Source organism: Doryrhamphus excisus, chromosome 21 (assembly GCF_030265055.1).
Source record: "Doryrhamphus excisus isolate RoL2022-K1 chromosome 21, RoL_Dexc_1.0, whole genome shotgun sequence".
NCBI lineage: Eukaryota > Metazoa > Chordata > Actinopteri > Syngnathiformes > Syngnathidae > Doryrhamphus > Doryrhamphus excisus.
This window is the reverse complement of record NC_080486.1, coordinates 5,268,518-5,282,291: the sequence shown is the minus strand read 5'-3', so window position 1 is coordinate 5,282,291 and position 13,774 is coordinate 5,268,518. Positions and strand designations below refer to the sequence as shown.

The window sequence follows — 13,774 nt, the reverse complement described above, 5'->3', positions numbered from 1 at the left end:
AATTTACAAAATAACGTAACTTTAATTAAGCTGTTCCACTTATCCAAAATATGAACAAAATATATATTTTAAAGTGAATAATTATAGTTTTACTTGCTGAAAACAATGCAAAATGATGGATGTATATGGTATGCTGGAGCCTATCCCAGCTGTCTTCGGGCAAAAGGCGGGATACACCCTGGACTGGTCGCCAGCCAATCACAGGGCACATATAGACAAACAACCATTCACACTCACATTCATACCTATGGACAATTTGGAGTCGCCAATTAACCTAGCATGTTTTTGGAAAGTAGAAAGAGGGTGGAATCGAACTCGGGTCGCCTAGCTGTGTGGCCTGCACGCTGTCTACTCGGCCTTGGCTAAATATATATGTCTAAATTTGTGTCAAAGTGAAAGTTATGCTTGAAATATATGTAATGTTTTTTTAGTCGGGAACTAACATTTACCTGAAACTTACCCATGTTCTACTGCTGATTACTAAAGAACCAAAAAAGGTAGAAAGTGACTTTTTTGTGTGATGAAAGCCAGGAGTCTAATCTGTCTTTTGGTATGTTTGAATGTGTTCATAAGAAAAATAGGGCTGCACGGCGGTCGAGTGGTCGAGCGTGCAGACCTCACAGCTACGAGACCCGAGTTCAATTCCACCCTTGGCCATCTCTGTGTGGAGTTTGCATGTTCTCCCCGTGCATGCACAGGTTTTTCTCCGGGTACTCCGGTTTCCTTCCACATTCCAAAAACATGCTAGGTTAATTGGCGACTCCAAATTGTCCATAGGTATGAATGTGAGTGTGAATGGTTGTTTGTCTATATGTGCCCTGTGATTGGCTGGTGATTTTATTTCATTTCATTTCATTTCATTTCATTTCATTTCATTTCATTTCATTTCATTTTATTTTATTTTATTTTATTTTATTTTATTTTATTTTATTTTATTTTATTTTATTTTATTTTATTTTATTGTTCAATCATATGTTTAGAATGTGGCACAGGCCTGTAAAAAACAAACAGTCGTGGGCCGCGTATGGCCCCCTGGGCCACTCTTTGGAAACACCCTGTAAGTCCCAGCATCTGCCTACTGAGTGAAGACCACGATAGGGAGGGTTCGATGACCCCTCGCCATTTATTCCGGGAGTCTAATCTGTCTTTTGGTATGTTTGATTGAGTTCATAACAAAAACACGGTGGACGAGGACTTGACGAGTTGGTCGACATCGACAAGTAGTTTTTTTAGTATTTGTAGTACAACTGATCTATGTTGGTGCTACAGACCCAGACAATGAGCGGGGTGGCAGTCCTGTGTCTCCTTCTCGGGACCTTCACATTGAGAGCCGTTGTTACGGGGTGGAGGGTTGATGCAGGCGCGGGTTTGAACCCGTGTTCCTCGTCCGCAAGTCACTGAGCAGTCAGACCACACTGACCATGGCGTCCATCCACCATCCACTAGAAAGATCATAGAGACCAACAATAGGTCTGCATCTTGCTTATTTAAATATCCCAAATACTGTTTCTTTAAATTAAGCTAAACAGGCACATGATAAATGTTAGCTTGCATAGCCAATCCATATACATATATTGTTATTCAAATAAATGTGGCCCACCTCTGCAGTCGATATCTTGGCAGTAATCTCCCTCCGGAGTACATGTGCTTTGCGGACAAAACAAATTTGAAGGTTTAAGGACAAAATCTCAAGTCTAGCATGGATTGGCCTCCTTTATAATTGCATGCATGCATCTTACCATTGTTTACATTCCCCCAGCAGCCAAGTGTCTCCCACGTGGAGCTCTTGGTCGTCATGGAGACAAAGGGGCGGGCAGGGTCCTGGCTCACAGGACTTATGCTGGACTTCCTCGAATTGACAGTCTGTTCCCTCGGTGTCTGAGATTAGAGATCTGATACGAGGTTTCCGGGCATTAGCACTAAATACTTTTTAATTTCTGTATATGCTAAATGGGGATAGAAGTCAAAATAGATGGTGGATTTGAACAACAACATTACATCTTTTTGGTATCATGCAGTGTTGTTATACCGGTATCTGGTCCTACGACCCTGTCCACAGGTAACGCTGCACGATGCCCAACTGGACCAGGAACTCCACGTGCACGTGGGCTGGCAGCTGTGATTGGTGCAGGTGAACTGTCCATAGGAGCAGCTGCAGTTGTTGCAGTCCACTTGGTGCCAGCTGCCGGCAGCCCAGACCCGCCCCTGCGAGTCCACGCAGTCGCACTGCCACAGATGCACGCACACGCCGTCCTGCTGCAGCTGACCTGGATGCAAATAATATGGTACATGTATATTTTTTTGTTAAAACCGTAATTCCTGACTCTGGTTTCCTCCCACATTCCAAAACATGGTAGGTTAATTGGCGACTCGTTCAAACATACGAAAGAAAGATTAGACTCCCGGCTTTCATCACACAAAAAAAGTTACTTCCTACCTTTTTCGGTTCTTTAGTAATCAGCAGTAGAACATAGGTAAGTTTCAGGTAAATATCAGTTCCCGACTAAAAAAAACATTACATATATTTCAAGCATAACTTTCACTTTGACACAAATTTAGCCATATATATTTAGCCAAGGCTGCACGGTTAGAGCGCAGGCCACACAGCTAGACAACCCGAGTTCGATTCCACCCTCGGCCGTCTCTGTGTGGTGTTTGCATGTTCTCCCTGTGCATGCGTGGGTTTTCTCCGGGGACTCCGGTTTCCTCCCACATTCCAAAAACATGCTAGGTTAATTGGCGACTCCAAATTGTCCATAGGTATGAATGTGAGTGTGAATGGTTGTTTGTCTATATGTGCCCTGTGATTGGCTGGCCACCAGTCCAGGGTGTACCCCGCCTCTCACCCGAAGACAGCTGGGATAGGCTCCAGCACCCACCGTGTGGATAAGTGGTAGAAAATGAATGAATGAATGAATGAATACCAAATTGGACAATTTGGAGTCGCCAATTAACCTAGCATGTTAGAACATGTAGAACATGCAAACTCCACACAGAGATGGCCAAGGGTGGAATCGAACTCGGGTCGCCTAGCTGTGTGGCCTGCGCACTAACCACTCTCCGCCGCACACAGCCGTGGCTAAATATATATAGCTAAATTTGTGTCAAAGTGAAAGTTATACTTTAAATGTATGTAATGTTGTTTTAGTCGGGAACTGATATTTACCTGAAACTAAAAAAGTCAGTTTTTTGTGTGATGAAAGCCGTATGAAATCTGTATTTTGGTATGTTTGAATGACTTCATAAGGAAAACAGCAGACCTCACAGCTAGGAGACCCGGGTTCAATTCACCCTCGGCCATCTCTGTGTGGAGTTTGCATGTTCTCCCCGTGCATGCGTGGGTTTTTTCCGGGTACTCCGGTTTCCTCCCACATTGCAAAAACATGCTAGGTTTATTGGTGACTCATATAGCTATTGAATCCTATTTTAAACTGCAGAAATTCTGAGTCTGGAACCAATTCCCCACTACGAACGAGTGATAAAATAATGATAAATAATGATAAAAATTATTAATAATGATAAAAAATTATAAATTAATTCATGAAAAATTGAAACAAAAAAATAGTCAAATTGATATACATAATACGGACACAATATGGTACAAATGGCCAGATAGAGCAGAGTGAGAAGCAAATAACCTTTTGGTTTCCACAATTCTATAATAAATAAAAAATAAAACAAGGATATTTATGAATAGAATAATGTATATTTAACTACCTCTGGGGCAGCGACAACCGGGTTGACATTCAGTGTTGGTTTGGCACTCTATTCCCTGCTGGAGGTCAGAGCAGCGCTGTGGACACTCGTTGGCGCAAGAAACGACTTCCTGTCCCGGTGGGCACCCTTGTTCATCTGCCAAGACACAAACAAAAGGTCAGGACGTTACCCAAGACGCTACAGGCCTTCGTATAGTATAAGTATAATGTACCTCATAGACTACACTGACTTTTTCAGTCCAAAGAACTTCATTGTGTCGTGATAATGTGTGAATATGTTGAGTAAATCTGTCTCACCGCAGGGTTTGGTGTTGCAGGGCTTGACCTGGTTCTTCTCTCCTGCACAGTTTTTTCCTCCGTTTTTGTGTGGAGGGCTGGAGCAGGAGCGCGTGCGTATGGAGCGGCCACCGCCACATGTTTTATCACAACGGGACCAGGGACTCCATCGGGACCATCCTCCATCCACTACAATTGTACACACAATACATATACACTGTCAGTGCTGTGCTATATCTAGCATGGTATTTTTACTGCAACAGAGTATGATAGCAATCATGGGCAAAATGTACTAGTATTTAGAGAGATAGAGAGATAGAGATAGAGATAGAGATAGAGATAGAGATAGAGATAGAGATAGAGATAGAGATAGAGATAGAGAGATAGAGATAGAGATAGAGATAGAGAGATAGAGATAGAGATAGAGAGATAGAGAGATAGAGAGATAGAGATAGAGATAGAGATAGAGATAGAGATAGAGATAGAGATAGAGATAGAGATAGAGATAGAGATAGAGATAGAGATAGAGATAGAGATAGAGATAGAGATAGAGAGATAGAGAGAGAGAGATGGAGAGAGAGGTAGAGATAGAGATATAGAGATATAGAGAGATAGAGAGAGAGATAAAGAGATAAAGAGATAAAGAGATAAAGAGATAAAGAGATAAAGAGATAAAGAGATAAAGAGAGAGATAGATAGATAGATAGATAGATAGATAGATAGATAGATAGATAGATAGATAGATAGATAGATAGATAGATAGATAGATAGATAGATAGATAGATAGATAGATAGATAGATAGATAGATAGATAGATAGATAGATAGATAGATAGATAGATAGATAGATAGATAGATAGATAGATAGATAGATAGATAGATAGATAGATAGATAGATAGATAGATAGATAGATAGATAGATAGATAGATAGATAGATAGATAGATAGATAGATAGATAGATAGATACATTTGTTCACTTCCTGCTTTCCTAATATAATTAAGTTATTTATTTATTTTTTATTTATTTACTTAATTTTAATTTTTAATTTTAATATTATCATTGCACAATAACACAGCAGTGAAAATGCCAATGAAATGTCGTTGCCTTGATTTAAACATTCTTTACTGATAAAACGTACAGCCTCAAACCATCCCTCCTTTTGGTATTCTTCTACATTAAGTCGGGATGGCGGTTACTTCACTGAACGTCGTTTATTTCACCTCTGCAGGGCCTGATGTTACAAAAGCGGTGCTCCGTGTTTCCTCCGAGAATGTCGTCACACCAGGAGCCGTTGGCGCCCGGACTGAGGAAGGTGCGGATCCTCTGCTGCTGGCCAACCCCACAGGACCGCGAGCACGAGCCCCACTGCGCCCACTCTGTCCAGGTACAGTTCCTCTTTTCACAATGGTCCCCAACGCATACCTCATCACCATCTGGGCATATAGATCATGCTTATATTAGTTGAAGAAAAGATTATGAGAAAAAGCGCAAGTCAAGTGGTCAAGTGGTTAGTGCGTAGATCTCACAGCTAGGAGACCCGAGTTCAATCCCACCCTCGGCCATCATGCGTGGGTTTTCCCCAGGTACTCCGGTTTTCTCCCACATTCCAAACACAAAAACAATATCGAGGCTGCACGGTGAGCGAGTGGTTAGTGCGCAGGTCTCACAGCTAGGAGACCCGAGTTCAATCCCACCTTCGGCCATTTCTGTGTGGAGTTTGCATGTTCTCCCCGTGCATGCATGTTTTTTCCCCGGGGACTCCGGTTTTCTCCCACATTCCAAAAACAAAAACAATCTCAAGGCTACACGGTGGATGAGCGGTCAGTGCGCAGGCCTCACAGCTAGGAGACCCGAGTTCAATCCCACTCTCGGCCATTTCTGTGTGGCGTTTGCATGTTCTCCCCGTGCATGCGTGTTTTTTCCCCGGGGACTCCGGTTTCCTCCCACATTCCAAACACAAAAACAATATCGAGGCTGCACAGTGGTTGAGTGGTTAGTGTGCAGGCCTCACAGCTAGGAGACCTGAGTTCAATCCCACCCTCGGCCATTTATGTGTGGAGTTTGCATGTTCTCCCCATGCATGCATGGGTTTTCCCCGGGTACTGCTACCCCCGCGACCCGGACCCCGATAAGCGGAGGACGTGTATCTACCTACCTGGGCACTGAGGAAGGTTGCAGGCTTTGTCTTGGTGAAAGTCCCCAAAGCAAGGAAGCCTGATGCACTGACGATGGCGTGACTTCATGGCCGGTGAGCGAGCATCGCTGCATGTTTTAGTGCATGGACTCCATGATGACCAGCCAGTGAAGCCAGCATCCTCATCTACAGTACATGGGATGAAGGCGTATGTATGATATGACATAAGAGTGTAACTTTTAAACTATGTGATATGTATATTTACCTGGTAGGCTTGGTTCTTCAGTGGGACCAACAACTACCAACAACAAATCATCTCATTACCAAAATAGAGTAAATTTTTGTTTTTTTTTTCTTAATCTTCTTAATGTACCTGGACAATCAGGGGTCTGACAATAAGTCGTTTCAAGGTAAGGCCCCATGCAATGTTTCCCCCCATGAGCTGGAGCAGGCTGGGTGCAGCCTCTCGTGCGGGTCTTCAGCCCAAGGCCTCCACATGACAGCGAGCAGGAGCTCCATGGACCCCAGGATGACAGACCGCCGTCTACCGGACAGTACTCCAAGGAACAGTTCCACCTGCCGTGTTCACAGATGCTGCAAGAGAAGATGTTTGGTGGTTGGTTGGTGGTGGGAATCTTATACCTAACATGTCTTGTCTTTGGTCACCATGAGCTGCAGTCATGGACCACTGTGTCTCCAGGCTGGAGCTCTTCACCCTCACTGATGTTATGGAGATGTAGAGCTGAGTCCTGGGTGATAGAGACACTCTGAAGAGAAGACAGAAGCTCCTCGTCCACTAGACAGGGACACTCCTGAGACAAACACATGACAATGTTAAGTCATTTAAACAACAAATGTACCAACAATGATAGTAGGATGTGAAGGCAACCCACATGCAGGCAGAGGCCATTATGCTGGAACGTGTGTAAGGGGCAGTGGCAGCCTTCCTCACAGCCATCAGAGTAGCAGCCCTCCCTGCCACTTATCTGGGCACAGTTGAATGGACAGCCCTCCCCTCGCTCACACTCCCTGTAAAGCCTCCCGGGGGGGCAGCCCACCTCTGCTCAGCAAAGACAAAACAGTGATTTTACAGAAAATTAAAATTAAAATTAAAATTAAAATTAAAATTAAAATTAAAATTAAAATTAAAATTAAAATTAAAATTAAAATTAAAATTAAAATTAAAATTAAAATTAAAATTAAAATTAAAATTAAAATTAAAACAGTAATTGTTGTTTTCTTCATTGCAGTAAGAGTAGCCTATATATATATATTGACAGTTACTATGGTACCCATTATGTCATTGTATGGTCATATCACCTCGCACTTCAGTTAAAATTAAAATTAAAATTAAAATTAAAATTAAAATTAAAATTAAAATTAAAATTAAAATTAAAATTAAAATTAAAATTAAAATTAAAATTAAAATTAAAATTAAAATTAAAATTAAAATTAAAATTAAAATTAAAAAACTTAAATTATATTAGGAAAGCAGGAAGTGAACAAATGTAACAGTTACTGATTGTAAAAGTACCAGATGGACTTGCAGCTTGTAGTCTGCAGAATTAGATTTTCTTTTGGGGAGCATTTGTGTTCTGTCGTTCTCAGTTGTCTTTGTATTTTAACGTCTACTTTTTAAATATTGAATTGTTAAGGAGTAGGAGATATCGGTGTGAAGGTCTATAGTGCCCTCTGTGAAATTGTATATTATTTTTTCATTTATACATTGCAGGAACAACCAACCTATGAAAAAAAGTGCGACTTATACTCCGAAAAATACGGTGTGTAAGTATACCTAATAAGGAGTGGAAGCAGGGACTCACCAAGGCAAACCTCAGTATTACAAGTCTTGCTCTGGCGGCTGACGCCACTGCAGGGTGACGATCTGCACGTTCGAAATCGGGACTGCTGGCCCCCGCCACAACTGACCGAACACACTGACCACTGCGACCAGGGCAGCCAGGGGCCCACCGAATCTGGAGGCAAAAAGTGGAAACACTCAAACACACATGACACACTTACATGCAAAAATACAATCCTGTAAGGAACAGAGACGATGAAGGGCAGACTCACATGCCTAGACACCTAAGCTGAATTGTCTGATTGGATTATTGGGATCTACATTGTTTGAATTTACATTATTCATTCATTCATTCATTTTCTACCGCTTTTTCCTCACAAGGGTCGCGGGGGTGCTGGAGCCTATCCCAGCTGTCTTTGGGCGAGAGGCGGGGTACACCCTGGACTGGTCGCCAGCCAATCACAGGGCACAATTTACATCGTATCAACCATTAGAAGAGCCAAATATTAAAATAATACCCGTGCACAGATGTGTGTTGCATTCTCTCTGCTGATCAGCAATTCCCAAGCAACCTCTCCCGCCACTCTGAGGAAAAGGATTATCACACTGGCGTCTCCGGAAGTGAATCCCTCCTCCGCAGGAAAGTGAGCATGGAGACCAGGCGCCCCACTGACTCCAGCCACCGTCCATGTAGCACCCAGGGAGGGGGTCACAAAGCAAAACCCCGGCTTGGCAAGAACTAAGGTGCAGTAAATAAAGAAAATATGACATATGAATGTTCTATTATAGCACATTTAGAGTTGATTCACACCAGTTTTTGCAGTCAGTGATGATTTCTTCTCCGTGACTTGCAAACTGCCAATCAGCATCCCCAGGCCATGTCCATGATGCATTTCTCAAACCTACACAAAAAGTACCATGAAACCAAATACTACTGATTTAACCACCAGTATCATTTCATCGAAGTTTCTGTGAGTCTAACCGACAGAGGAGCCGTTATCATATTTGCAGCGACACTCCTCCCTGGATACACACACTCCATCCTGCAGGAGCATGTCACCCGGGCAACCGCAGGTCCTGCTGCACCCAGGGGAGTCTAGGCACTCGGTGTCGCCATGGAGATCGGAGCAGGAGCGAGGGCAGGGTTTCCCACAAGGCCATTCTTCTTGGCCTCCATCACAGTCTGATAATGGAAATACAGTACAGTGTGAACATCACCTTCGAAGAAAATGTGTGCCGTCTTATTTCCTGTCAAATGGACAAACACGAAGATACAGTCAGGGAAATGAGTACTTCATCCCCTGCAGACTGTACACAATTATACAGTATAGTTTGGTCAATAAGATGTTTTTTATTTCCCTCAAAATAGGCATTTTGAGGACATTCTCATTTACTATAAATCAGTCATAGTTTGGGCACACCTGGTAATTTTAGAGATCTTCCTTTATAACACGGGTCTCAAACTCAATTTATCTGGGGGCCACTGGAACTAGGATCTGGGTGAGGCTGGGCCGCATCAGGTTTAAAAAAAAAACACTTATTAAAAACAGAAAAAAAAACTGTCTTCAATGCTTTTGCTTCTGCTGTGCACTACACTTTCAGTGCTTTGGTTCCGGTTTTCCACAAGAAAAGCTCTGATAAAACATTCCAGTCTTCTCAAATATATGATTTTTTTATTTTTCGACACAAAATAAGATGGAAAAATTAATTAAATTAATTTAAAAAAATTAATTACAAAATTAATTAATTAAAAAATAAAATAGACTAGACTAGACTAGACTAGACTAGACTAGAATAGAATAGAATAGAACAGAATAGAATAGAATAGAATAGAATAGAATAGAATAGAATAGAATAGAATTGAATTGAATTGAATTAAATTAAATTAAGGTCGCGGGGTGCTGGAGCCTATTACCGCTGTCTTCGGGCGAGAGGCGAGGTACTGGTTGCCAGCCAATCACAGGGCACATATAGACAAACAACCATTCACACTCACATTCATACCTATGGACAATTTGGAGTCGCTAATTAACCTAGCATGTTTTTGGAATGTGGGAGGAAACCCGGAGTACGCTAAAGCATGAGGTTTGCTAAAGCATATTTGGACAAGCCATATTCGAAAAAAATCAGTAATAATTGATATATATGTTATAATAGAGGCAAAATATCAAGTATAAATGTACCACTGTTAAAAAAAATCACAATGTTTACATGTTTTTGTTATGCTTCACTGCTCTTTTTTTAATTTTTGAGATTCCATAATTTTTTCAGTGGTCCATGAACGCACCATACCTTTTTTTTTTTTTTTTTTAACATTCCGACTACCATACTAATATGGATTGTTTCTAACTTTGTATCACTAAGCTGCGTTGCTTCTGAAAAGAAAATACATTGGAAAAATTGACCTGAGCACACAGTCGCGTTGTCATGGCACCCGCGGCTCTGCACCCTCTCGCCAAGACAGGGCAGTCCACCAAACCGGGCAGGTGGTCTGTCGCAGTCCCTTGTGCGCGTGGACGACCCTGCACATCCATCACAGGCCGACCATGCTGACCAGGAACTCCAGGAACCGTGGACTGCAGAAAATGGGAAGCACCAATGAGTTAAATGAGTTAATCGGTGTTATGTCCTAAAAGAGTGGACATCCTGCCTGGGCAGAAGGTGACGACGGGACAGGGCTGTCTCTGGATCTGAACCCCGACTCCATTGTGTATTTCCTGTTCTCCGGAGCACGGCCCCCCGTCGGCTTTAGGTTCGGGACAACCACAACTTCTGTAACGGGAGACCGATTCTGCCCCGCAGGTCTTGGAGCATGGAGTCCACTCAGACCACTCACACCAACCACCTGATACTAGAAACACACAGAAGGAGTGACCAACCTCGAGTCACATCAAGTTCTCTGATGCAGTTTTGGACAAAAGTATCGGGACGCCTCACTCCTGAAATACAGTACAGTCCTTATGCTTTTTTTGTAAATTACTTTTGTAAGGTAACTTAAATAGAAAGTGGTTTGATGGCGCTATCTGCAGGAAGAAAAGCTGTACCTGTGATTCCAACAGAAGGTGCTGTCCCACTAGTCTATAGACTCAACATTTTCCAGCAGGATGATGCTTTGACAAGACATGATGCTGTGTAACATTTTGCAAGTAGCTGGTACCTCAATTTTGCAAGACAATTTACGTAAATGACGTGATTCATGAAATAATGTAACTTCAATTAAGCAAAAAATATATTTTATAGTGAATAATCATAGTTTTACTTGCAGAAAACAATGCAAAATGATAGATGGATGGATAGGGTTGCGGGTATGCTGGAGCCTATCCCAGCTGTCTTCGGGCGACACAGGTACACCCTGGACTGGTCGCCAGCCAATCACAGGGCACATATAGACAAACAACCATTCACACTCACATTCATACCTATGGACAATTTGGAGTCGCTAATTAACCTAGCATGTTTTTGGAATGTGGGAGGAAGTAACCGGAGTACCCGGAGAAAATGCACGCATGCACGAGGAGAACATGCAAACTCCACACAGAGATGTCCGAGAGTGGAATTGAACCCGGATCTCCTAGCTGTGAGGCCTGTGCGCTAACCACTCATCAACCGTTCAGCCCTGGATGGAACTTGTGGATGTTAATAGTGTTTCTCACCTTCTTTATCAAAGTGCTGACACCTGCAACCTTTTTTGGCCCCATGGCGGGTTATTTAGCAGTTGTACTAATAAAAACTGCATGGACGGTGAGTCCGAACCGCAAAATAAGATTTGCCTTTATTCGTCCCTCAGTGGGGAAATTTGCATGAAGGGGGGGGAGAAGGGGGGGGGGCAACACTAGGAGAGGGGAGGGGAAAAAAACAACAACTCCAAACTAGACTCTTAGATGAAGGAGTACAGTGTGGGGCTGTTAAAAAAAAACCTTGGCATACAAATCGGCATACAGGTAAAAGACATTGTTCACACACATAGACACAAGACCAGCGCCACGAAGGGAAAATAGCCGATAGCCCAGCGGCCAGCCGGGCTACCTGCAGCCACTTACGGCTGGTGCATTGTTTAGTAGAATGAATCAGTACAAGGCAAACGGACTAGTTTGTTGAATGCAATACACTGACATGGTGTACGTAAACAAACAAGACCGCATGCTTGTGTTTCTTAATGTGGAAGACTACATTTTAAATATGTCTAATAACTGGTTTAGCGCATCATTTTAGAGCGCATTCTTAGGTTTGTTGTTTTCCCATGGAACTTAACCCCTAAGAATAGCATGGATCTACTGTATATCTGCAAGATGTTTTTGTATATTTGTGGTCAATTTTTAAGTTAGGGAACCTGTACCAGACTGGGGCTAAGTCGCACTGGAAGAGAAACTGGCCTCCCCACCAACGGATAGCAATCCGGGGTTTGATTGGCTAGTTATTTGATTATGGACGTTTTGCAGATGGTCACTCACCTGGGCAAGGATTTTGGGTGCAGTTCAGCATCCCACCCTCACAGGTGCTGAAATAAATCGGAAATGCATTCATTATTATATTGTTTTACTTGATTTGTGTTAATCTGAATGTAGGAATCTGTCTAACCAGTTATTACACCCATCAGCGGCCACAGTGACGTCTCCGGGCTCCAGCCGACGCCCGGTTGTAAGATCAAGGCAGGGACATTCGTCTCTCGGTAAGCAAACTGTCCCATTCGCTGATAAGACCATTCCCCCTGTGCAGTAGCACCCAGGCTCACAACGCCAGTCGCAGTACTGTAAAACAGGAGAAATACCCCCCTTAAATATCCTCAAAACGGAATTTGTCATACGTGACTTGAGAGCTACGTACTGCCAGGTCATCACAGGAGCGTGGGCAGGAGGGACCACAGCTACTGAACGCTGTCCCTGCCACCTTGGAGCATGGCGCCACTGAAATCACACCAATAGTGTTAAAGTTCCGGTTCTAGTCATAAAAAGATCACAAACCTACCTGGGCAGTGGTTGGTGTTGCAGGCTTTAACCTCAGTACCGAGACCCTCACAGTAGTTTCCATCTCCCTCCGGACTGGGACTGTCGCAGTCTCTCCTCCGGCTCTGAACACCCCCACCACATGACTTGGTACACTCTGTCCAGTTAGTCCAATGACCCCAACTACCATCACCTTCAAGGAGTCCAAATTACAATAATGAGATTTTATTATAACAACAATTACAGGATTTAATGTTCAAAATATGTTCAGACAGGTCTGTAGATGTGTCTTCCTGAGCAGGGGGACCTTGCAGGTCACGGCAGGGACTCAACCTATCGCAAAAAACTGTGTTACGAATACTTTTCTTGATGGCAGTGCTCCCAACTCCCTTGACATCATTATTAATTAGCTACCATTTCCAAATCATTGTACCAAGCTTCTTGCTAATGGTCTTGCAGTCCATTTCAGTTTTTTGCAGGTCTACAATCTGGTCCTTGAGGTCCTTTGACAGCTCATGGTTTGCGGAGAGTTGAGCCGAGAAGTACTTTCCCGAAGGAACAAGACTTGTTTTTGTGCTTCATGGGTACACAGTCTGTCTCTTTTACAATAAACCAACCATAAACACTCTGGTCTGTTCATACCTTGGTAAAGTGACCCCTGCCAGGGATCAAATACTTATGACTATAGTGACTATAGGGGTGTTATTTCATGTCTAGAGGGCTCTAATGTACTAGAAAACATTCCATTTATTCTACTTCACGGAAATTCCCTCATCATGATTGGGGCTGGAACCAATTAAGCATGATTAACAAGGGATTATTGTAACTAAAAATTAATTATTATTAAAAATTAATCGGGGTCCCCGGAGAAAACCCACGCATGCACGGGGAGAACATGAAAAC

At 42.8% G+C, this 13,774-nt stretch overlaps 1 protein-coding gene across 1 annotated transcript in view; it reads right to left on the bottom strand.

The window, feature by feature from the left end:
• The window catches only part of sspo (SCO-spondin), a 113,181-nt gene that overhangs the window by 44,547 nt on the left and 54,860 nt on the right, over window positions 1-13,774 (bottom strand). The window contains exons 76-97 of the mRNA XM_058060352.1: window positions 12,894-13,064; window positions 12,753-12,832; window positions 12,507-12,676; window positions 12,380-12,426; window positions 10,579-10,779; window positions 10,334-10,504; window positions 8,911-9,111; window positions 8,740-8,830; window positions 8,447-8,667; window positions 7,951-8,103; window positions 7,021-7,187; window positions 6,794-6,939; window positions 6,501-6,721; window positions 6,393-6,425; window positions 6,149-6,313; window positions 5,214-5,426; window positions 4,014-4,181; window positions 3,718-3,852; window positions 2,030-2,267; window positions 1,740-1,892; window positions 1,601-1,647; window positions 1,272-1,442 (exon numbers count right to left, since the gene is read on the bottom strand). Of these exons, the coding sequence (XP_057916335.1) occupies window positions 1,272-1,442; window positions 1,601-1,647; window positions 1,740-1,892; window positions 2,030-2,267; window positions 3,718-3,852; window positions 4,014-4,181; window positions 5,214-5,426; window positions 6,149-6,313; window positions 6,393-6,425; window positions 6,501-6,721; window positions 6,794-6,939; window positions 7,021-7,187; window positions 7,951-8,103; window positions 8,447-8,667; window positions 8,740-8,830; window positions 8,911-9,111; window positions 10,334-10,504; window positions 10,579-10,779; window positions 12,380-12,426; window positions 12,507-12,676; window positions 12,753-12,832; window positions 12,894-13,064 (3,363 nt within the window). The remainder of the gene's footprint in view (window positions 1-1,271; window positions 1,443-1,600; window positions 1,648-1,739; window positions 1,893-2,029; window positions 2,268-3,717; window positions 3,853-4,013; window positions 4,182-5,213; window positions 5,427-6,148; window positions 6,314-6,392; window positions 6,426-6,500; window positions 6,722-6,793; window positions 6,940-7,020; window positions 7,188-7,950; window positions 8,104-8,446; window positions 8,668-8,739; window positions 8,831-8,910; window positions 9,112-10,333; window positions 10,505-10,578; window positions 10,780-12,379; window positions 12,427-12,506; window positions 12,677-12,752; window positions 12,833-12,893; window positions 13,065-13,774) is intronic.